At 39.0% G+C, this 24,147-nt stretch overlaps 1 protein-coding gene across 1 annotated transcript; it reads left to right on the forward strand.

The window, feature by feature from the left end:
- The first annotated feature begins 998 nt into the window (after positions 1 to 998).
- Positions 999 to 15,210, forward strand: LOC120746813. The gene is made up of 5 exons (XM_040052309.1): positions 999 to 1,039; positions 10,681 to 10,944; positions 12,853 to 13,110; positions 13,497 to 13,634; positions 15,101 to 15,210. The coding sequence occupies exons 1-5, from the start codon at positions 1,009 to 1,011 to the stop codon at positions 15,145 to 15,147; spliced, it is 738 nt and encodes a 245-aa protein (XP_039908243.1). The 5' UTR covers positions 999 to 1,008; the 3' UTR covers positions 15,148 to 15,210.
- Positions 15,211 to 24,147: the final 8,937 nt, after the last annotated feature.

Consider the following 24,147-nt stretch of genomic DNA (forward strand, 5'->3'; position numbering starts at 1 on the left):
CGTTAACTAGTAATGACTTCATGAACTTCTTCACAAATAAAATTCTTATCATTAGACAAAAATTTACCAATAATCATCCCACAGATGTAATATTATCTACAGCTACTCTTAGTACCATTGATGTTAAGCTAGACTCTTTTTCTCCAATTGATCTTTCTGAGTTAACTTCAATAATTACTTCCTCCAAACCATCAACGTGTCTTTTAGACCCCATTCCTACAAAACTGCTCAAAGAAGTCCTGCCATTAATTAATTCTTCGATCTTAAATATGATCAACCTATCTCTAATAATCGGCTATGTACCACAGGCCTTCAAGCTGGCTGTAGTTAAACCTTTACTCAAAAAGCATCTCTAGACCCAGCAGTCTTAGCTAATTATAGGCCAATCTCCAACCTTCCTTTCATATCAACAGATCATCTGCAGAGGAATGGCTTATTTGAAGAGTTTCAGTCAGGTTTCAGAGCTCATCACAGCACATAAACAGCTTTAGTGAAGGTTACAAATGATCTTCTTATGGCCTCTGACAGTGGACTCATCTCTGTGCTTGTCCTGCTAGACCTTAGTGCAGCATTCAATATTGTTGACCATAATATCCTATTAGAGCGATTAGAACATGCTGTAGGTATTACAGGTACTGCACTGCAGTGGTTTGTATCATATTTATCTAATAGACTCCAATTTGTTCATATAAATGGAGAGTCCTCTTCACACACTGAGGTTAATTATGGAGTTCCACAGGGTTCAGTGCTAGGACCAATTCTGTTTACATTATACATGCTTCCCTTAGGCAGCATCATTAGAAGGCATAACATAAATTTTTAATGCTATGCAGATGACGCCCAGCTCTATCTGTCCATGAAGCCAGATAACACACACCCTAACCTATTTTTCAGCAAAGTAAAACAAGGTCACCGTGCTTTTTTTTTCTTTCACCCAATTACCACAACATCCTTTCTGCATGTGGCTAGACTGTGACAGTAAATGAGCAGAACAGAGACAACAGCAGCATGGAAATCACCTCAGTCTACCTAATACTGTGTAAGAAACATTGTTTTTACTAATTTCTTTACTTTATTTTTTGTATTGTTTAGTGTTCCATAATAAATTATGATTGGGTGGGCTCTTTATCGGTAGTTATGCTAGTTATCGTGATTGTTTATGGTTATCTGTAGTTTTTCTGTCCTTAAATTCAAAGGGCAACAAATTTATAATATTTCTGAAATTAAAAAATCTACAATTGCTAGAAATTTAATTTTAACAAAAGTTAGTTAACTGGTATGAAGAATTTCATTTTTAGCTAACAAGATGTTTGCTAGTATCATTTCTAAAGCTGTGATTATGCTCACCAGAAGACGGGGAGTAAAGGAAGAAATATTTATTTATTTATTTATTAATTCGAGAAGACAAGGCAGTAGAAAGCTGTCCAACACAAGGTAACCAGGAAATTAAACTCCACTCCAAAACTTCAAATCAGTCAGTTTGTTATAGCCAGGCTTTCTTTGCATCACCTAGTTAAAGGAAATCTAAAACGCCAGTTAGAGTGATGGGTGTGGCATCTTTGTTAACTTAGACTTTCTGCTTCGGGTTCTGTGTGTGCTGACATAAAATGGGTCTTGGTGTGTCATTTGAGTTTACTTTTGCACAAAGTTAACAAATTGAGTCAAAAACAAGTTAGAGTAACGGACAATGAAGATATACCAGGATAGAGGATATAAAAAGTAAATAAAAAGTAATATGGTTCCTGCAAATAACAAGTCACAGATTTTTTAGTGCATACTATAATTTACTGAGTTGTTATTATTATTATATTATTATTTATTTCTTAAGCTCTAATAAAAAGCAAATCAATTATGTTATGCTGTAGCAAGATTGAAGTTGAAGAATTGAAATTACTTTGTAAATTGACTATTCTTGGTGATAGATAACTTATTGACAGCCTTTTCTGTCATGTTTCGGCTGTGTGCAGGCAGGAATTGGACCCAAACGCAAACTCACCCAAAACAGTACTGAACACAGTCAGTCCTGTTGCTGAACACAAAACTCTAAACTGGGAAGACTCTAACATAACATCTCTCTCTCTCTCTCTCACACACACATACACACACACACACACACACACAGCATGAGGGAGATCGTGACACTGACACAGAGAAACACTTGGAAATAACGAGGGGAATGAGACACAGAAGCCGAGCACAGCTGGGAGAAATCGGACATAACAAGGGAAGTGAAACTCAATACATTCACGTAGGACACAGACCTTCAAAGTAAAACAGGAAATGTAACATAGACGCAGACTTGACTAGGGGAGACAGAGCAACTAAGAAACACAGAGAACAATAACAAGGAGAGACAGAGGGCGGCTACTAAATACTCAGAAAACTAAAGAGAATACAAGAAAGCCGAACTAAGACACCAGACTAAGAATAAACTGGGGCAACAAAGAGAACTAAGATCATAATACAAAAACTCAGAGACACAAGGAACTCAAAACACTGGGTCACCGACCCAGGACATTTTCTAATCTTCTATTAGCTACTACAGAAGGAGTGTACAATGGATTTTACAGCCAGTTAGGATCACTAAAGCTAACTAATAACACTAATTGACTCAAGCTATAGTAACATATATTGAAAACATACAAAGAAGTCATATGTTTTTCCTAGCTTTTCACTGAGCTCTCTCCTGTTGTTTTGCCTTTCTTTTAAAATCAGTATGGAAACAGCAGTAGATCTGACCAGTTCCTATTCCTTTGTATATTAAAATCCCTTGTGTTGTCCTTGGGATTCCCATATATTTGTTTGCCATTCACCTACGGATCTTTGGCCCGAGGACAACACAAGGGTTACGTTCACTGTTTGTCTCCAAAAGTTGATTCTGTTCCTCTGGACGTAGCATTTTGTGGGAGAAACGTTTCGTCACTCATCCAAGTGACTTTTTCAGTCTCAGCTGACTGCAGGTTTCCCCAACCTTAGTCCACATTAACTCGGTGGACAAACACATCAAATTCACTAGGGAGGATATGAAAAGTGGTAGGTTAGCCTTCTTAGACTGTGAGATTTCCATCAGTAATGGGGGGCATCTAAAAGCTGATGTGTACTGTAAACCTACACATACAGATCAGTAATTAAGGTTTGACTCTCATCATCCACTGGAGCACAAACTGGGTGTCATCAGGACGCTACAACACAGAGCGATTACCATCCCCACAGACACAGCGGCCGGGGAGGCAGAAGAACATCACATCAAGAAGGCCCTGAGTAAATTTGGTTATCCCAGCTGGACTTTTGTCAAAGCTGGGAAGGCGCCAAAAGAAAGCTCCAGCCGATCCAGGAGAGAAGGACAACCGCTGCCCAAGCGAAAACCTGTAGTGATCCTATATGTGTCAGGAGTATCGGAGCAGTTGAGACACATTTTTTGTAAACACCAGGTCTGTGTGGCTTTTAAACCCCAAAACACGCGAAAAACTGGTCCCCAAGGATCGGGTCCCCCGACACAAACGGAGTAACATAGTGTACGCTGTTAAGTCAGAAATCAGAAAAAGAAGGATTGCCAGGATTTATACATTGGGGAAACCAAACAACCTCTGGTGAAGCGGACGGCACAACACAGAAGAGCTGCCTCGTCAGGCCAGGACTCTGCAGTATATTTACACCTACAAGCCAGTGGATACTCTTTCAAAGATCTGAATGAAGATCTAAGAAGTAACATACAAAGACACAGACTAAGACACGCGAGCTTGACATTGGGACAGAGGGGGAAACAGACATGGGAACAAGACAAAAAGAGAAGATGGAGAAGGCGAGAGACATGATGGGCTGTGGAGAACACACATGGATGCACATGAAGGACAGATGAGACAAGGATGAAACACAAGGAGGAAAACCTGGAACAACTAAGGGAGACAAGACACAGAGAGAAGGGGAGCGAGACCACAGAAGGCGAGCAGACACAGACATAAGTGGGGAAAGCTGTAAACTCAATGACATGAAAAGAACCAAAACTCAAACCTAAAACTTCTTAACAAAGCAAAAAAATCAAACATCAACAAATATGTTAACCTAAAAAAGTAACCTCAAAGAGCTGGGTCAAAGACCCAGAACCAAAACATTCTGCCAATAAGAGAGGTCAAACTTCCCATCAGAGTTATGCCTGCAGCTTGTTGTTGGCTGTCACTAATATTTGTTAAACGTTAACCAAATATTTCAACCTTTTTTTGTTTAGTTTTTCAAAGTCATTAAAGATGTAAGAACAGTTGAAGAAACCATTAAAAGCCCACAATTACCTCAACATTCACTCCCCTGATGAGTGTATGGAAACTTCTGACCATGAATGTTCAAGAAGGGTTAATGTTAGCTTCAGGGAAAACTAATCCATGTAAATATTCCACCATGTATGAAGTGATGCGAGTTATAACAACCATGACAGCTGATGTTGCATTAACATGTATGAGAGGAATTCAAATTCAAAATCATAAAATGCACAAAATCAGGAATCTGCCCAGCTAACAGGGGCTTGGAGACAGATTACACCCGAGGACTCAAGTCATCAGTCCATCACAGAGCTAAACGTTCACAGACAACCATCCTTACCTGTGAACAATTAAAATAACTAGTTAACCCAACAGGCATGTGTTTGGACCGTGGGAGGAAGTTAGACTACCAGGAATTCACACAAACTCCACTCCTTTAACCCTTTGGCTCTAAACCAACTTTTAAAACTTTAACCATCATTTAAGAATTGACTCATTGCAAATGAGAAAAACTGCATGCAAGCTATAAATGTAAAAACAAACAAAGATCTGTTGTTGACAAATATGAAATAAAAAGTCAGTTTTCTAACTGATCATGAGGCAGACTGGTGCGATCATCATCCTGTTTTAAAGATAACTTTGTTTGAAGTCTGAAAAAATAATTTAAACCACATCCTGCCAAAGCCTTCTCACACCATGCACAGCGCACACCCCCAAAATAACATAAGAAAACTCATCAAGTACCCTATGCTGGACATGCAAGACCTTTGCATTTATATCTAGAGACCATAAAATCTAAATGTCTTCTTTCTTTCTGTTCCTTTAGAAAAAGTAGTTGAATGTGTGGACTGTAAAACAGAGTTTTACAGATGGAACATTTTCTGTATTAATATTACAAATATAAGCCACGGTTACATAAACCAGGCCTAAGGTTGTGTGTGTGCACAGTGGTATCTCTGCTAAAGTGTAACACTCAATTCAATTTTATTTATACAGCACCAAATCACAACAACAGTCGCCTCAAGGCTTTATATTGTAAGGTAGATCCTACAATAGTACATACAGAGAAAAACCCAATAATCATATGACCCCCTATAGCAAGCACTTTGGCGACAGTGGGAAGGAAAAACTCCCTTTTAACAGGAAGAAACTTCCAGCAGAACCAGGCTCAGGGAGGGGCGGCCATCTGCTGCGAGGGGTGAGAGAAGGAAAACATTCTGTGGGAGAGAAACAGAGATTAATAACAAGTATTAGGTGTTCTGGTAACACCTAGTGGTAAATCCCGAAGAAATCTTGCCAAAGGCTATTTGAGGCAACCAAGTCTTGCATACTTTATCTTGGCATGTTACGCCAATTTTGTATTAAAAAGTGGTCAATAAAAAGAATAGAACAAGAAAATAAAATAAAAGAAGTTGCTCATCACAACTTTGATGTCAAGTAAAACATACACAGATTGTCTAAAAAGCTGCACTTCTAAGAATTGATATTAAATGTCTTAAGCTTGCATTGTACCCAAGGATTCTGTAAAATATTTACATAGTGTATAAACGATGTCAATACAGTGCTCAGAGGCACCAGGTTAAAAACTATTAATACCAAGATGCAGTTTACCAACATGTCTGTGCAAATTTGTGAAATAATAGTCTACTAAGGCCTATTAAGAAAGAGATCACAAAAATCACAAAAATTGAAAGTTTATTTCAAGGTAATTTCGCAGTCCAAATTAAAATCTGAAGAAATTCTCTCAGGGCATTGTGTGTTTATGTGGACGAGAGAGTCACACAGCAACAACAAAGAGCATAATGTAGTGGTTATCCCAAGCATAAAAGTATGTTTTGTTGATATAGTGCAATGTAAGAGCTAATGGAGTTTTCAGAGTCTAGACAGTCAAAAATGCTCATTGTGCACACAAAAATAGATATCAGTCCGGATAGTGGTTAATTCAACAAGGACACTATTGGCGTGTCCAAAACCATGGGCTGTATCCTCCTGAGGACCCGGCCTTCGTGGTCTACGTGGGCCGGGTCCTCAGAAGGTCCAATACGCCGGACGTAAAGGCCGGACACTCTAGCCTTCAGATTTGCGTCAGCGCTGTCTCGCTGGAGTTTAATCAACTCGGCCGTCTGCTCCTTGCTATCTAAAATATAACAGGACGATTGCGTAAATTCCCGACCATCTCACACTTCTGTTTAATCAGTTTTCTGTTTGACGTTTATTCAGCTGTGTGAAAACCTCGGAGGAACCCACCCGAGGGATTAATAAAATTTAAATTTATCTAATCTAATGACTTTAATCTCAGCCAAACCGATTTACTCACGAACAAACAAAACACTGAAAAACAGCCCAACAATAACATTTTTAGGTTGTCTAAGTGACTTATATTTTACGTTAACCTGAGCAGCGAAAGTCCGCGGTGATCTGAAAATGATGTGCCGGGAGTTGTGCCGTTCTCGGCCGCATCAGTAACCCTCGAGCTCCCGGCTAGCTATCGAGCTGGTGGGTAGCAGACGTCTCCGAAAACATCGAAGCACTTTGGCAAATATGCAATAAACAAAGCAGATATTTGATGTTTACAAAGCTACTTCCTCGCCTGAAAATATGTTAAAAGTTTATTTTGTGAGCCAGAAAGATTAGTATGAGTAATTTTAAAACTTAGTAGCGGCCGCCATTGTTGGAAACTGGAGTTTGGCTGGGCCGCGCTATGAATTCTGAGATATGGTAGGCCACGAAGGACACACCCGACCCATCCTTCAAATTCGGGGAAAAGGAGGACGCATTTGTGGGCTGCATTCGGAGGAGTCTACAAATTTGGACAGCCTTCAGCGCGTCGCTGTGACGTAATCGGTCTACAAATGCGGCCTCAGGAGGATGCAGCCCATGAATTTGGACACGACCTGTGTCTCTGAGTTAATTTGTGTTTCTCCTACAGCTCCGGACTGCAAAAAATGCGTGAGCTCTTTGTGAGCTCGTTCCCGGCTCGTAACCAGCGCGTTCTGCCGTCAAGAGCGATCATTGGTTAAATGTGATCATGTGACTGATGTAAGCCAGATCCTTTTATTTAGCAAAACTGTGATTAATAGTTAAATATTATTGTTGAGGGGCACAGACAGGACTCCGCATGCACACACACATTAAAAAAAAAAAAAAAAAATTTTAAAAGGTTGCCTCAACAAAAGGGCACTTTGGGCATCCATCAGGAAAGGGGCAGGTGCTCAAGCCCCTCTGCACGTGCCTGGTACTCATTGATGTTAAGTTAGACTCTTTTTCTCCAATTGATCTTTCTGAGTTAACTTCATTAATTACTTCCTCCAAACCATCAACGTGTCTTTTAGACCCCATTCCTACAAAACTGCTCAAAGAAGTCCTGCCATTAATTAATGCTTCAATCTTAAATATGATCAACCTATCTCTAATAATCGGCTATGTACCACAGGCCTTCAAGCTGGCTGTAGTTAAACCTTTACTCCAAAAGCATCTCTAGACCCAGCAGTCTTAGTTAATTATAGGCCAATCTCCAACCTTCCTTTCATATCAAAAATCCTTGAAAGAGTAGTTGTCAAACAGCTAAAAGATCATCTGCAGAGGGATGGTTTATTTCTTTCAGGTTTCAGAGCTCATCACAGCACAGAAACAGCTTTAGTGAAGGTTACAAATGATCTTCTTATGGCCTCTGACAGTGGACTCATCTCTGTGCTTGTCCTGCTAGACCTTAGTGCAGCATTCAACATTGTTGACCATAATATCCTATTAGAGCAATTAGAACATGCTGTAGGTATTACAGGTACTGTGCTGCAGTGGTTTGTATCATATCTATCTAATAGACTCCAATTTGTTCATATAAATGGAGAGTCCTCTTCACACACTGAGGTTAATTATGGAGTTCCACAGGGTTCAGTGCTAGGACCAATTCTGCTTACATTATACATGCTTCCCTTAGGCAGCATCATTAGAAGACATAACATAAATTTTTACTGCTATGCAGATGACGCCCAGCTCTATCTGTCCATGAAGCCAGATAACACACACCCTAACCTATTTTTCAGCAAAGTAAAACAAGGTCACCGTGCTTTTTCTTTCTTTCACCCAATTACCACAACATCCTTTCTGCATGTGGCTAGACTGTGACAGTAAATGAGCAGAACAGAGACAACAGCAGCATGGAAATCCCCTCAGTCTACCTAATACTGTGTAAGAAGCATTGCTTTTACTAATTTCTTTATTTTTTGTATTGTTTAGCGTTCCATAATAAATTATGATTGGGTGGGCTCTTTATCGGTAGGTATGCTAGTTATCGTGATTGTTTATGGTTATCTGTAGTTTTTCTGTCCTTAAATTCAAAGGGCAACAAATTTATAATATTTCTGAAATTAAAAAATCTACAATTGCTAGAAATTAAATTTTAACAAAAGTTAGTTAACTGGTATGAAGAATTTCATTTTTAGCTAACAAGATGTTTGCTAGTATCATTTCTAAAGCTGTGATTATGCTCACCAGAAGACGGGGAGTAAAGGAAGAAATATTTATTTATTAATTCGAGAAGACAAGGCAGTAGAAAGCTGTCCAACACACGGTAACCTGGAAATTAAACTCCACTCCAAAACTTCAAATCAGTCAGTTTGTTATAGCCAGGCTTTCTTTGCATTACCTAGTTAAAGGAAATCTAAAACGCCAGTTAGAGTGATGGGTGTGGCATCTTTGTTAACTTAGATTTTCTGCTTCGGGTTCTGTGTGTGCTGACATAAAATGGGTCTTGGTGTGTCATTTGAGTTTACTTTTGCACAAAGTTAACAAATTGAGTCAAAAACAAGTTAGAGTAATGGACAATGAAGATATACCAGGATAGAGGATATAAACCCCAAAACACGCGAAAAACTGGTCCCCAAGGATCGGGTCCCCCGACACAAACGGAGTAACATAGTGTACGCTGTTAAGTCAGAAATCAGAAAAAGAAGGATTGCCAGGATTTATACATTGGGGAAACCAAACAACCTCTGGTGAAGCGGACGGCACAACACAGAAGAGCTGCCTCGTCAGGCCAGGACTCTGCAGTATATTTACACCTACAAGCCAGTGGACACTCTTTCAATGATGAGGATGTAACATCCTGGACAGAGAGGAACGCTGGTTTGAGTGCAGAGTCAAGGAGGCCATTTACGTGAAAAGGGAAAGACCATCTCTGAATCGAGGAGGGGGCCTAAGTGTACATCTGTCACCATCTTACAATACTGTGATTGCAGCCATTCCCCAACTCTCTGTGAATGGTACTCATGGCCATTCATCAGTGATCTTTCATCTGTGGTCTTTGATCAGTGGTTGTTGATCAATGGTCATGAGAATTTGCACAACTATAATGAAGGAACTGACCTCCCAGCCATTTGCTCCTTCAGTGGGCTGGTTTCAGTCATTATGCAAATGTACTGTTTGTAAGATTGGGGAAACCTGCAGTCAGCTGAGACTGAAGTCACTTGGATGAGTAATGAAATGTTTCTCCCACTGAAAATGGCCATTGATCAGTGGTCTTTGATCAGTGGTTGTTGATCAATGGTCATGAGATTTTGCATATTTAAGATTAAGGAACTGACCTCCCAGCCCATTGTTCCTTCAGTGGGCTGGTTTCTGTCATGGTCCCGGGCCATGTGGGCCCAGTATTCTCAGTTTTTGTATGTTTTGTATTTCATTCCCTAGTCATGCTTTGGTTCCTAGGATTATTTAGTTATGATGATCCTTATTTGGTTACCTCCTGTGTGCCCCTGTGTATCTGTGAGCCCTCGTTCTCTCCTTGTGTTTTATTCTATGTTTTCCCCAGCCCGTTATGTCTGTGTTCTCCCCGTGCTCTCTCTCCTCCTGTTTGAACCTCTGTACTTCCTGTTTTACTTCGCCCGTCTCCCGTCAGTGTTGTGTTCACTCCTGCCATGTCTTATTATGATGATCAGTGTCACCTGTGTTCCCCATGTGCTCCCACTCCGCTCGTTAACCCTCTGTGTATTTATGTCTGCGTCTCCCTCAGTTCTGTGTCGCGTTCTCCCTCATGTTGTGTGTGTTCCTCCCTGTGTTTCTTGGCGAGCTTTGTATTTAGTTTTCCCAGTTTAGTTTTGTATTTCCTACGTTCTGCCTCTCCAGCATTAAAGCTGTGATTTTTGAGTTCATCCCCGTGTCTGTGAGTTTTGCATTTTGGGTCCTCCTCCTGCCTGCCACACAGCGATCCATGACAGTTTCAGTCAGCTGAAACTGAAGAAGTCACTTGGATGAGTGAAGAAGTGTTTCTCCCACAAAACGCTATGTCCAGATGAACAGAATCAACTTTTGAAGATTTACTTATCTGGATGATTAAGCATGCATCTGGACGTACACTCTTTGTCATTGTAATCAAATACAAAATTACTTTTAAAAAAAGTCATTTGTTTTATTTTCCTGTTTTAAACCACAGCAGCCACACTGAACATCTATCCAAACAAATGTCAGTTCTTTCGATATGAGAACATCCATCTAAGCTGTGTAGCTTCAGGGAATTCCAGCAACTGGACAGTGAGGCGAAACACTTCTTCTGAGACGCTGCAGCCATGCAAGGGTGGATTTGGAGACCCTGATGAGTCCTGCATCCTTTCAGATGTTTACCCATCAGACAGTGGATTATACTGGTGTGAGTCTGAGCAGGGGAAGCGCAGCAACACTGTCAACATCACAGTGGCTGGTATGCTATCAAATATGCTTGTGCTTTATCTCATACTGGACTTTATTTTAGAGATACATACTGGACTTCTCCTTTTTACTCTTTTTAAGCCATTCATTTTTTTTTTTTTTAAAAACACATGCTGTATGCAGCTGTTGACCAAAATTATGACAAATCTTAGTCTTTGACAAGTATAAAGACATGAGTGTACTCTCTCACTCTCCGATTCATTGTTAAGTCTAATTTCAGACCTCGCTGGCACAGAGGTTCATCATTGTGAACAAAAGAAAGACACTGTATGGTTCTCACTTGCTGGCAAGGGAAGTCCGGCAAGATGTTCAGCCAACTTCAAACTGACTTCCCTTACAGGCTCTTTTATTGGCTCTTTTTGGTAACACATCTTCAAAATGCAGAAAACAAACACAGTCAAACTGGTTTAAACTGGTTACACAATGTAAAACCCATATAGTGTGCCATAAAAGCTAAGGCACTGAGTGTGTGTGTGTGTGTGTGTGTGTGTGTGTGTCTGTATATGTGACTTCCTGCCACACAATATATGCTTAAAACTGTCCAACCACATTTCCTATTTATCCAAAGGGTCATCTTCCCACTCCCGTATATGGCTTGACTTTAATGGTTCACCATATACAAGTATAGGCAAACTCCTAAATGGCCAGGAGTGAACATCCCTTACCAGATAGGGAAACCAGAATCTCACATGTGTCTGCAGTTAAACCCTTTTCTATTGCATCCCCCACCTAGATGTAGAGGAGGAACAGAAAAAAATCTAAACATGCAGTTTTAGGACAAAGTTTACAACTTTAAGTCTAATAATGGCAACTATTATAAAAATCAACCTAACATTAATTTTCTCAAAACTGTGAAAGGAAACAATATTGGGAACATTTCTGAACGTCAAGTTACAACATTTAAAAGGACTTGTGCATAAACCATTTGTAAGATTGTGTTTTATTAATTTAACTTGAAGTTAATGAATATCCATTCACGTATCCCTACACGCTCCAGTGTCTCCTGTGTTTTAACCAAAATGTTAACATTTATAGAAAAAATTATTTATAATAGCCCTCAATATCCATAGGCTGTGTTGTGTCAAGTAGGTGTCTTTTGGTGACACATCTTCAAAATGCAGAAAAAAAAGTATCGAAATCCAATTTCAGTAAACTCAAAGACCAGACAAAAAGAGAAAAAATGACACAAAAATGCCCCCATGAGGTCAAGCCGTAGACAATGAAAATCAGTCCCTATCAAAGACAGACACATACTGGGCTCTCGCAGAGTTATTAATTCATAGAGTGGGCTATCATGCCCTCTTCATCCTGGTTTCAGCTCCAAAAAACTGGCACTCTCCAGCTTGCAGTTTACTACTTAGAGCTCATTCATGCTGACCTCCAAGACTTCAACACCCCTACCACTATTGCCAAAACATTGCCCTTTGAAAACCCATTCCGTATCTATGCACGCTCATGACGGCTGATTGTTGTTTTTTATTTCCCTGTATTATTGTAGGATCTCTCTTGTAAAGCATGCAGAGGTGACTGTTGTAATTTGGAGAGATTATATCTTTTGGCTGGCCTGAGAACCTCTTGTTGTTTCCCCGGATGAATTGGATGGATGAGTTGACAACAGACAGCAATAACAAAGTACAAACAAATAGCATGATTCATAACAACCTCTGCTGCGGCCAAAGCCCACAGACATGAAGCAGTGGCAGTAAAAGAAAAAAAACTGCTTCTTTCACTTGCAGTTGAGATCAAGCAAAAGAAGCACCTGGAGTCACCATGTATCAAGTGCCAAATGTCTGCCCACAGCTCTTTAGAGGTCAAAAGAGTAATCAGACATGTTGTAAAGAGTGCTGAAGTTATTCTCAAATTTAATGAATGAAATAAGTTTAACCTTTTTATATTTCAGCTGGAGCTGTGATCTTAGAGAGCCCCGCAATTCCTGTTTCCGAGGGAGACAATGTGACACTTCGCTGTTCTTACAAGGAAAGAAATGATAAAACTTCTACATCCAATTTCAATGCTATATTCTACAAGAACAATATATATTTCGGAGAAGAACCAAAAGGAAAGATGATTCTCAATGTGTCCAAGTATGACGAAGGCTTCTACAAGTGTCAACACCCCACAAAAGGAGAGTCACCAAAGAGTTTTCTGGCTGTGAGAGGTGACAGTGATGTTCAGCACAAATATATGTGAAATATGTTTAGCTTTAATATGTTAAAACATTTATCATTCTGAAAAATTGAACTGTTAATCTACAGTCTTCATTCTGTTTAGAGTCTGCAGGGTCATGAGTGACATAAATTTTGTCACATCTTAGACCCAAAAGTATTATAAAAAGCTAATTTCATTATTCAAAAAATCATCAGAAACCATCTTGTTTTCTTTGGTTAAAAAATGAATAGTTCAATGACACATGGCCTACTTCTGACCTGTGTTTATGCTTCTTTTCCTACTGTCTTATTTAAACATCCAACTAACAGCCATTACGTGTTATAGTCATATAAAAAAAATATGTTTCATGTTTACTAGTTATTTTCTTCCTCACAGCCAGAGTTCAGCCTGTGAGTGGCTCTGTCCCTCCACCTCTGATGTCTCTGCCCAAGCTGGTGTGCACAGTCCTGCTGTTTTTCCTGTATACTGTTGTATTCATGTTATGTATATACACATACCGAAAGTGGGCTCAAGGTAAGAGTACCTGTGAAACATCTCATGATAATGAAACATTTTGATTCAATATTGATCATATGACCAAAGGCAGAGAGTTATTGGGATAACAAAGAAAACAGACCAAAATATCGGCTTTTGAGTTATTTCTGTAAATCTCTGTATTGAATGCAGAGTGAATATTCATAATATTTTTTCTTAAAGGTAACATTATCAAAATAGTTTTTATATAAAAGCTATTTTGGCTGCTCCCTTTTGACAAGTTGTCACCACACACTCAAAAAATCTTTATGTCCAAAATGGTATTAACTGATTGACTTAAATAAGTACAATATAAAGTATGAAATTTAATGGAAATTTGTCTAATGAAATTTGCTTTATTGGTACACATTCATATTATGTTTATAAGCATATTTCCCCTAATGATTAGTTATTTGAACAATGAACCTTGATTTTATGCATTTCAGTTGTATTTTAGTCAAAGTTATTGCTTCATGTTTATTGAGCGTGAAGAATATTTTTTTTTTGAGTGTAGTCAGTTATGTTAGATTTGGCAGAGTTTTTATACTAGCAGCTTTTCCTGATGCAAAACAAAGCAATCTGTATCTCTCAAGATCAGAGAAATGCGAAAACCACTACATTATGTTGTCAGGTATATGTGTTTAATAATGTGATATTGAGTGGGTCTTAATTCACAAACTAGTGCACTGGTCATTGAGAGTCACAAAGGTACTGTGCTGAAAAGTGTACAGGGATAAGAATACACCCAATGGGTGTGGGTCTGTTTGTGTGTGTGTGTGTGTGTGTGTGTGTGTGTGTGTGTGTGTGTGTGTGTGTGCGTGCGTGCACTCATATTTAAGATTATTGTTCTTCAACACCTGACTGTGTGGGATGTGGCTTTCTTTAGAATTGTGATGGTATTTGCCACAGGGTTATAGGAAACCAGAGACAAAAATAACATGTTGGGTTATTTGAAAAAAAAAAAAAAAAAAGAAAAAAAAAAAAAATAAATAAATAAATATATATATATATATATATATATATATATATATATATATATGTGTGTGTGTGTGTGTGTGTGTGTGTGTGTCTGTGTGTGTGTGTGTGCATATAGTTGTTTGCATTGTTTGCCCCTGAAGTTGAGATGGTATGTTTGTGCATTCATGCTCATCCTGAATGAATATTTTGTGCAGACACTCGTGTTGTCTGCACAAAATATCACAGCACAATCATCTGGAAACTAACAGATGCTTCTCTGCTGTTCTTGTTGTGGTTTATCAGATGTGGTTGTCATGACAACAATGCTACTAAAACAGGAAACAGAAGTGCTTCAGAAAGTTTCACTTGTGTTGCAACTTCTGAGTCTGAACTGGGGTAACAGTCTTGGCAGGAATTAAAAACAACAAATGTATAATTAAAATGTCTGGTGCTGCTTATGTTGGGTTACATAAAAAAATAATAAAATAAAGTTTCTGTTCTTCCTGCAGCTCGAGCTGATGCTAAAAGTATAGCTCTTGAAGATCTCGAACTGTAGAAGAAGAGGAAGAGGAAAAAGAACAATCAACATATCACTGGGTTTCAAATTCAAATTCAAATTCAAATTCAAATTCAAATTTTATTTGTCACGTACACAGTCATACACAGTACGATATGTAGTGAAATGCTTGGACAACTGCTCGTGACCTAAAGAAAACAAAAAAGGAAAAGGCTATGAATAAGATAGGAAATAAATATGAAAAATTAAAAAGGGTAAATTTAACTAGGAAGGAATAAAATATAAATTAAGGTTAAAAATGAAATAACTGTACAACACAGATTAGAATGAAGGGTAAATTTAACTGGGAGAATAAGATAAAATATATAAATTAAAGTTGAAAATAAAATAACTGTACAACAAAATACACAATATAGAACTATATAAGAATGTATGAAGAAATATAAATAAATATATACACAATAACAGCAGCGTGATTTAAGTAATGAAGTGAAAACAAAGTCCAGAATGTCCAGTGTGTGTAAGAACCATATGTGTGGGTCAGTACTGTGTGGTGGTGTGATTGAGAGACCGTATCGCCTGCGGGAAGAAGCTCCTCCTCAGTCTCTCTGTGTTGGTCTTCAGGGAGCGGAATCGCTTTCCTGACCTCAACAGAGAGAACAGTCTGTTGTTGGGATGGCTGAGGTCCTTCACGATCTTCCTGGCCTTGGTCCAGCACCGCCTGCTGTAGATTGAGTGCAGGTCAGGGAGCTCGGAGCGGATGGTGCGCTCAGCTGACCGCACAACCCTCTGTAGAGCTCGTCTGTCCTGCATGGTGCTGTTCCCGAACCAGGTTAAGATGTTTCCCGTCAGGATGCTCTCTATGGTGCACGAGTAAAAGTTCCTGAGTACCTTGGAGGGCAGTTGGAAGTCTCTCAAGCGTCTGAGGTGGTAGAGACGCTGACGGGCCTTTTTCACCATGGTGTTGATGTGACAGGACCATGACAGGTCCTGCGTGATGTGAACTCCGAGGTATTTGAAGCTGTCCACTCTCTCCACTGGGCACTCGTTGATGACAGGGGTCTGGTAGTTCCTCTCCTGCTTAGTGCTGAAGTCCACTATCAACTCCTTTGTCTTACTGACGTTTAGAAGGAGGTTGTTCCTCTGGCACCAGTTCTCCAGATTCCTAATCTCCTTCAGGTAGGCCGTCTCGTTGTTATCAGAGATCAGGCCCACCACGACGGTGTCGTCAGCAAACTTGATGATGGTGGTGGAGCTGGTAGTGGCCACACAGTCATATGTGTACAAAGAGTACAGCAGGGGGCTCAGAACACACCCCTGGGGGGCTCCAGTGCTGAGAGTGGTGGAGGCTGAGACATGTCCGCCCATCCTTACTGCCTGTGGTCTGCCAGTTAGGAAGTTGGAGATCCACAGACACATAGATGAGCTGAGTCCCAGATGCTCCAGCTTGGTGGTGAGTGTGGAGGGGATTATGGTGTTAAATGCAGAGCTGTAGTCTATGAAGAGCATTTTAACATAACTCCCCCTTCTAGTGTCCAAGTGAGTGAGTGATGTGTGGAGGAGATGAGAGATGGCATCGTCTGTGGAACGATTTGGACGGTAAGCGAACTGTAGTGGGTCCGGTCCAGTGTGTCTGGTAGTGAAGAAATGATGAAGTCTCTGACCAGGCGTTCAAAGCACTTCATCACTACTGAGGTGAGGGCTACAGGGCGATAGTCATTGAGAGAAGCAGGGTGGGGTTTCTTCGGGACAGGAACAATGATGGACTCTTTGAAGCATGTGGGGATCACCGACTGAGATAAAGAGATGTTGAATATCTCAGTGAACACAGGAGCTAGCTGGTATGCGCAGTCTCTTAGGATACGACCTGGGATGCCGTCTGGGCCTGCTGCTTTCCTGGTGTTCACTCTCTTGAAGGCTCTCCTTCATGCTCGGAGATGACGAGCACGTTTCCGGTGCTGGCAGTATCTTCCTGTCTGCAGCCGTTAGCGCCACTAACACTAGCATCGTTGGAGTCCTTAGCTGCAGCCTCGAAGCGAGCATAGAAAGTGTTCAGCTCGTCTGCCAGAGTCACGGCCGCGTTCGTCATACCGGTTGTTGGTGCTTTATAGTCCGTTATTGTCCTTAGTCCCCGCCACAGGCTCCTAGAGTCACTCTGTTGGAGTTGTGACTCTAGTTTCCTCCCGTAGCGCTGCTTCGCCTCTTTCACCGCCCTCCGCACGTTATATGACGCGGCTTTGTACGGGTTTGAAGCAATATTCATACTTTTATATATTTTTTTAATGATCTTTTAGCAGCTATGATGATTTGCTCACATGTGGATTTAAGAGCCAATCAGCTGCTCGTACTTACCATTATTTTTCTTATCATTCTTGTGAGGAGACCATAAATAGTATTTGTATTTTCTGTTGCACAGTTCATTTGCTGTTATGAGTTCTTGTTATGGATAAAAAGTGTATTTTTTTGTTTCAAAATAGCTGATAACTATTCGCTGATAGCTGCCAACATCTGCAAACAAATATAATTCTATAAAGTGGTTCTCTATATTGTGTAACTGTTCATATAGAGCGTTATTAAATTTATTGCTAATGCAATCATATGGCACACTGACTTCTGAGGAAATTTTAAATGGCACTCGCCATCAGAAAGGTTGCCTACCCCTGACCTATTGTTATGTGAAGGCTGTGTCCAGGCAGGAATGGTAGTAGGAGGACCCAATATGCAGACACTCGGAGACGGAATGTGAACTCAAAAGGGTAACAAAACTGAGAATACAAAATAACCGTACGCAGACAGAACACACAGCAAGATAAGGGTAGATCACAACACAGACAAACTGAAACACAGGGCTTAAATACATAGAGGGAGCAATCAGGGAATGGGCAACAGGAGGGAAACACAGCTGGGGCAAATCAGGCCTTACGAAACAGGGGAAGCAAAACCAGATACATAAGACATGAACCTTCAAAATAAAACAGGAAACATAACACAGACTGAACTTACAGACACAGACTCACTGGCATGCACTACAACAGAGGGAACAGAGACGTGGGACCAGGGCAGACACAGACACTGACTGGACACGGGGATATAGCAGACAGGGGAGACAGCAACTAAGGAATACAGAGAGACATAAACCATAAGTCAGAACTCTTAGAAACCAAAGACTAGAAATGATAATAATATAATAAACTCAAAACCCTGGGTCAACGACCCAGGCATCCTAACACCTATGCCATGTTTATTGATTCCCTCTTGTGTATTTAAGCCCTCAGTTTTCCTTTGTTCTTTCTCATGCTGTACAGTTTGTCTGCCTGAGTGTTCTTCTCATAAGTTTCATGTTTTAATTCACCACCTGGACATGCTGCCTTATGCAAATAAAGGTTTGTGTTTTGTTTATGTAAACCTGTGTAGTGTCTGCATTTTATGTCCAAATTTTCCACAACCAAGGTGGCCATGCATCTAGGCTGTTTCACAGCTCTGAGCAATAGACACAGACAGGATGACTGCGTGGGTGGGACCATTGATTAGTGATGGCCAAATAAACCTTTCTGAAGCACTGAAGTCTGTATTGAAAAACGGTTTATTACTTGAAGCTTTTCAACACAGTCCTCTTTGGTGACATCTGGTGGCCAAAAATATGAAAAGCATCTTGAATCTACAAATTAAAATGAACTGCTTTATTATGACTTATTATAAGTTCACAATTCTGTCTGACATTGGGCCACCATTTTTTGGGGGGTGATATGTGTCTATATATGTCTATCTATGTTTAATAAATCATTTTGATCAATAAACTTTCCTTTTTTAAACATGTGCTATGGTGTGGTCTCTCTTTGCTTCTGATTTCTTGATGGTGGTGAATATAATAGATGGAAATTACAGTAATATGCATATAATAATGTATAACTCTATGGAACACCAGGACTGGCATAGTGAATTAATTAAATACACCATTAAATAATTAATTAAATTTATCAATAATGAATTAATTAAATGTGTCACAAATATTAATTTAATTAATTATTGCCACATTTAATTAATTATTTAATGGTGTATTTAATTAATTCATTATGCCAGTCCTGGCGTTCCATACAAAACAAACATTATAATAGGTTAACAGGGGTAACAAGATGACTGAGGTAAACATAAAGACAAGACTGACACAGGACACCTAGCATGCACAGATTACACACAGGGAACATAGGAGCACAAGAAAACCTTGAGAACTACTATGAATACCAAATCAAAAATGAAAAACTAAAACAAAACACGTCAAGCATAGAATATCAAGCAGAAACTGAGAGTCAAAAAACCCAGAATCATGGCAATGGCAGCTGGCATTAAGTTAATGCCCCTTAGTGCCAGAAGTTATGATATCAAAGATTGTGAAACAGGTGGTTGTAATTTGAGTGTATGGCAGAAATCTTTTAGCAGTGTAATTGGAAAGATATTACATGTACTGATCAAAATGTACAAGGAAATATATTCTTATATGTATATTAATTTTGTATGTTTGCCACATGATTTGTTTGTCGTTTCACAAGGTGGCCTTTAGTGGAAGTAAGTTGACACCATGTTTCCCATATTAAAACCTGTCCAGTAATAATGCTGATCATGTGGCAAACATACAAAATTAATATGATGGCAGTTGTGCCACAGACATGTTTGTATATGGCAGCGTACAATGGAGACATTGAGAGCAAACAAGGACACACCTATTCCAGCAGGTAAAAGTTGTGACAGTTAAACTGCAGTCTAACACACAGTCATGCAAATGTTAATACCAGTATAAAAAATATGAGCAATTTTTTCTGCAAACAGAGCAGCATTTTATTCTTCATGCTCTTTTTGGCAGAGTAATCCATGACAGACTAAGCTAATTAACTATGTTTAAACTAGAAAAAAGTTTAAACATTTAGAGATTAAACCCCTATGAGAGATCTGTAGGTAAAAGGCTACAAATTTCAATTCAATTCAATTCAATTTTATTTATATAGCACCAGATCAAAACAACAGTTGCCTCAAGGTGCTTTATATAGTACAGTAGATCGTACAACAATAGATACAGAGAAAAACCCAACAATCATATGACCCCCTATGAGCAAGCACTTTGGCAACAGTGGGAAGGAAAAACTCCCTTTTAACAGGAAGAAACCTCCGGCAGAGCCAGGCTCAGGGAGGGGCGGCCATCTGCTGTGATTGGTTGGGGTGAGATAAGGAAGACAGGATAAAAGACATGCTGTGGAAGAGAGACAGAGGTTAATAACAGATATGATTCAATGCAGAGAGGTCTGTTAACACATAGTGAGTGAGAAAGTTGACTGGAAAGGAAAAACTCAATGCATCATGGGAATCCCCCGGCAGCCTACGTCTATTGCAGCATAACTAAGGGAGGATTCAGGGTTACCTGGTCCAGCCCTAACTATATGCTTTAGCAAAAAGGAAAGTTTTAAGCCTAATCTTAAAAGTAGAGATAGTGTCTGTCTCCCGAATCCAAACTGGAAGCTGGTTCCACAGAAGAGGGGCCTGAAAACTGAAGGCTCTCCCTCCCATTCTACTTTTAAATACTCTAGGAACAACAAGTAGGCCTGCAGAGCGAGAGCGAAGTGCTCTAATAGGGTACTACAAAGTATAAAAAAAAGTATAAAAGGTTTTGGGGTTTTAATTTTCAACAGGACAGTTAACCTTGGCAGGCAATGACATTCTTCCAGTGTAAAGTAAACTCTGTGTTGGTGCCTTTTAAGAACAAGCCAACTTAAGATCAGTGATTGTTGATCCACAACCACTGATCAATTGATCAGTGGTTGTGGATCAATGGTCATGAGAATTTGCATAATTATGATGAAGGAACTGACCTCCCTGCCCATTGTTCCTTCAGTGGGCTGGTTTCAGTCATTATGCAAAGGTACTGTTTATAAGATTGGGGAAACCTGCAGTCAGCTGAGACTGAAGAAGTCACTTGGATGAGTGACGAAAAGTTTCTCCCACAAAATGCTACGTCCAGATGAACAGAATCAACTTTTGGAGATTTACTTACCTGAATGATTGAGAATGCATCAAGATGTTTTTCTTAAGTAAAAAACTATAATAACTATTAGGTAGAGCCTTGTTGTTTGTTTTATAGTTGTGTTCTTATATGTATCTTTCCTCTGCCATAAAGAATGCAGCTTTTGTTGAACTTTGAACTGATAATATATGGTACAAAAGAAGATGCTTGAAACCATTGTTTACCATTACAAAACACCAGTTATTCATAATGTGAATAATGAATTGCAACATTTATTGTAAATACTTCCAACCTTTGTGAAAATGTGACAAATGTGAAAATTAGGCTAATTCATAACAAACGGTTTATAAACATTTTTTTTTAAATCTTTTACATGATACAATATCAATGTCATTTGTTCCATTATTTGTGCTTGTGATAACTGCTACATTATTCTCTTTTTGTCTTTCTGTATACCTTCTGTTATCCCGTTATTTCACAAATTTTACAAATTTTCAAAGAAAATGATGAAGTGTTGAAATCAGATCCAAAACATCAAATCTGAAGTTTGAAAGTACAAGATCTAAGTGATAATAATGCTATATAGAGCAGGGGCGACTTTAGCCCATTTTTGGGGGTGCTTAAGCACCCCCAAAGATTTCTTACTTTTTTGACAATATTTGCTGTTTGTGTGACACACTACTAAAAATATAAAAAGCATACAGTACTTGGTTGAGACATAACATTTTAACAACAAAAGTATAGATAACCCCTCCCCCCTCCAAAAATGGTTTGTTCCAGCTCGCCTCTCCCCTGCTCTGGCTCTAGCGCCCTTTCTGCCAGAGCGATGGTGGCTGAGACGCAGTGGAGAGGAGGTGTGAGTGCCTGGCTTAAAACAGGACATATTAGCTGCATTTGTCCTTCAGTTACTCTTTATATAGTTAGGTAGGAGTCAGACCATGTTTCTTTTTAGCTGAAAAGCATTACACCAGGTAACCTGCAGTGTTGAAAATGTGTTTTTTATTAGTGATCTTAATAGTATTTTTTTCATATTAATGTAATTTTTCATCTAATTGAATACAGTCTATTTGTGTATGATTGTCAGTCCAAAGAGGGAGAGAGGAAAGAGGGGAACGTGACGAGAAAGTACAAGGTCAGGAAGAACCAGGTAAGAAAACAAACAGGGAATACTAACAGGCACAACAGAAACTGTTAAACTGACAAAGAGGAAAAACAACAAATTTTACTCGTACAATCAGGAACTTGTGTTCTCCCTATATTAAAGCTGCTATACAGAATCTGCTAAACAAACTGGTTTGAAACATTTTGACTCTCTTTAACAACATTCCAACATAACATTATCATTGATTGGGGAGATTAAAATTAATTATATATTTTTATGTGGTTCAGCCACAACTCTACTAAAACCTCAGCCAGTAATAGGTAGGACAACATTTGGACCATCCAGTTGTCTGTATGACTGCCGCAGTACATACGTGAGGAGCTGTAAAGAGAAGCAGATGCTCTGTTTATATTCTAAAAATGTTTTAAGCTTGTTTTGATGATTCTGTACTGCAGCTTTAAATGTTTTCCAAAAGCACACATACACTTACCTTATCAGTGTTTCTCAAACCTTTTACAGTGTGTACCACCTGATAAAAAATGTCAAGCTTTCCTAAGTACCACTATGAAAGAATGAAAGTCATAAATCTTATGAATTTAACAAAAAATTAGTATCTGCAATAAAGATTTTTTCATGCATTGTATACATTCTACCACAGGCAAACTTGCCTCCATTTTTATATATTTTTTTAAATATTTTGTAATAATTTATTCGTAATAATTTATTCTGTTTCAGGAGTGTTTTTTATGTATCCGTATTATATTATACATACACATTAAAAGTGATCCTCTGTCCAAAAAATGCACTCAGTTTATTTTTTACTCACTATGAGCATCATTCATTATTCTCCCCCAGTAATTAAGGTTAGGATTTTTTTATTCCAATCCCTTCTTCTTTAGCAGCATTTAAATAACCTTTATCAGATTTGATGGTTTTATTACAGACAAAAGTGTTTTTCTTTTCTTTCACAAATGTGGGGATTAAATTGTGTTAAAATGCACAAAACAGTGATGTCATGTTTTGTGACGAGGACCCAGGCACAGAGAGACTTGATGAATTTAAGAATCTTATGATTTAATAAAGAAATTTGCAGACTTGCACAGAGATGGTAAAATTATGATGAGTGATAATGGAGATGAAGACAACAGACGATGAGGACAGGGAGGAACAGGGGTTTAAATGCACCAAGGAGGCAGTCAGAGGGAACTCGGGACAACTGGAGACATTTAAGGATGCAGGGACTGACAGAGACGGGGAAGACGTCTCATTGTGACGAGTAAAGTGTATCTTGGCTGGATGGGCAGCTCTCTGGGTGCTCAGCACCCCCAAAGCTCTGATCCTAGAATCGCCCCTGATATAGAGAAAAAAGAGGAAAAAATAGTACATTCATATATTTGTAAAAAGCATGACAATATATCAAGTAATCCAAAGAATTCAGAATAAATTACTCACATTGTGTAACTTCTCTGAATACGTTACAAATGTCATTTTGGGCCATGTATTCTGTAATCTGTAGTGGAATACATTTTAAAAGTAACCTTCCCAACACTGTTTGTTTCACAACCTTTCTTTTAATAACTGACTGCTCAGATGGGAAAACCAAAAGAAGCTGAGTTTATAGGATTTACCCAAATTCAAAGCCAGTAGTTTAAGTAGTTTAACTCCAAGGGTGTGTCAGTGTAAGATCAACACAGTCAAGGACACATTTTGTGGTTTCATGCTTTTCAGTAATTCTGTGTCATTTCCTTTGTTTAACCATAGACTAATCCTTTTTATTTATTTATTTATTTAGTTTACACTATTGTATTGTACACTAAATCTGTGTCTCTATGCTTGACCACTCTCTGAAATCTCTTTTATTATTTAATGGTTTTGTATTTTCTGTGTTTCATAAACAAAGACAGATCAACATCAAAACCAAACTAGA

This window comes from Simochromis diagramma, unplaced genomic scaffold, assembly GCF_900408965.1.
Source record: "Simochromis diagramma unplaced genomic scaffold, fSimDia1.1 OVJJ01000365.1, whole genome shotgun sequence".
NCBI lineage: Eukaryota > Metazoa > Chordata > Actinopteri > Cichliformes > Cichlidae > Simochromis > Simochromis diagramma.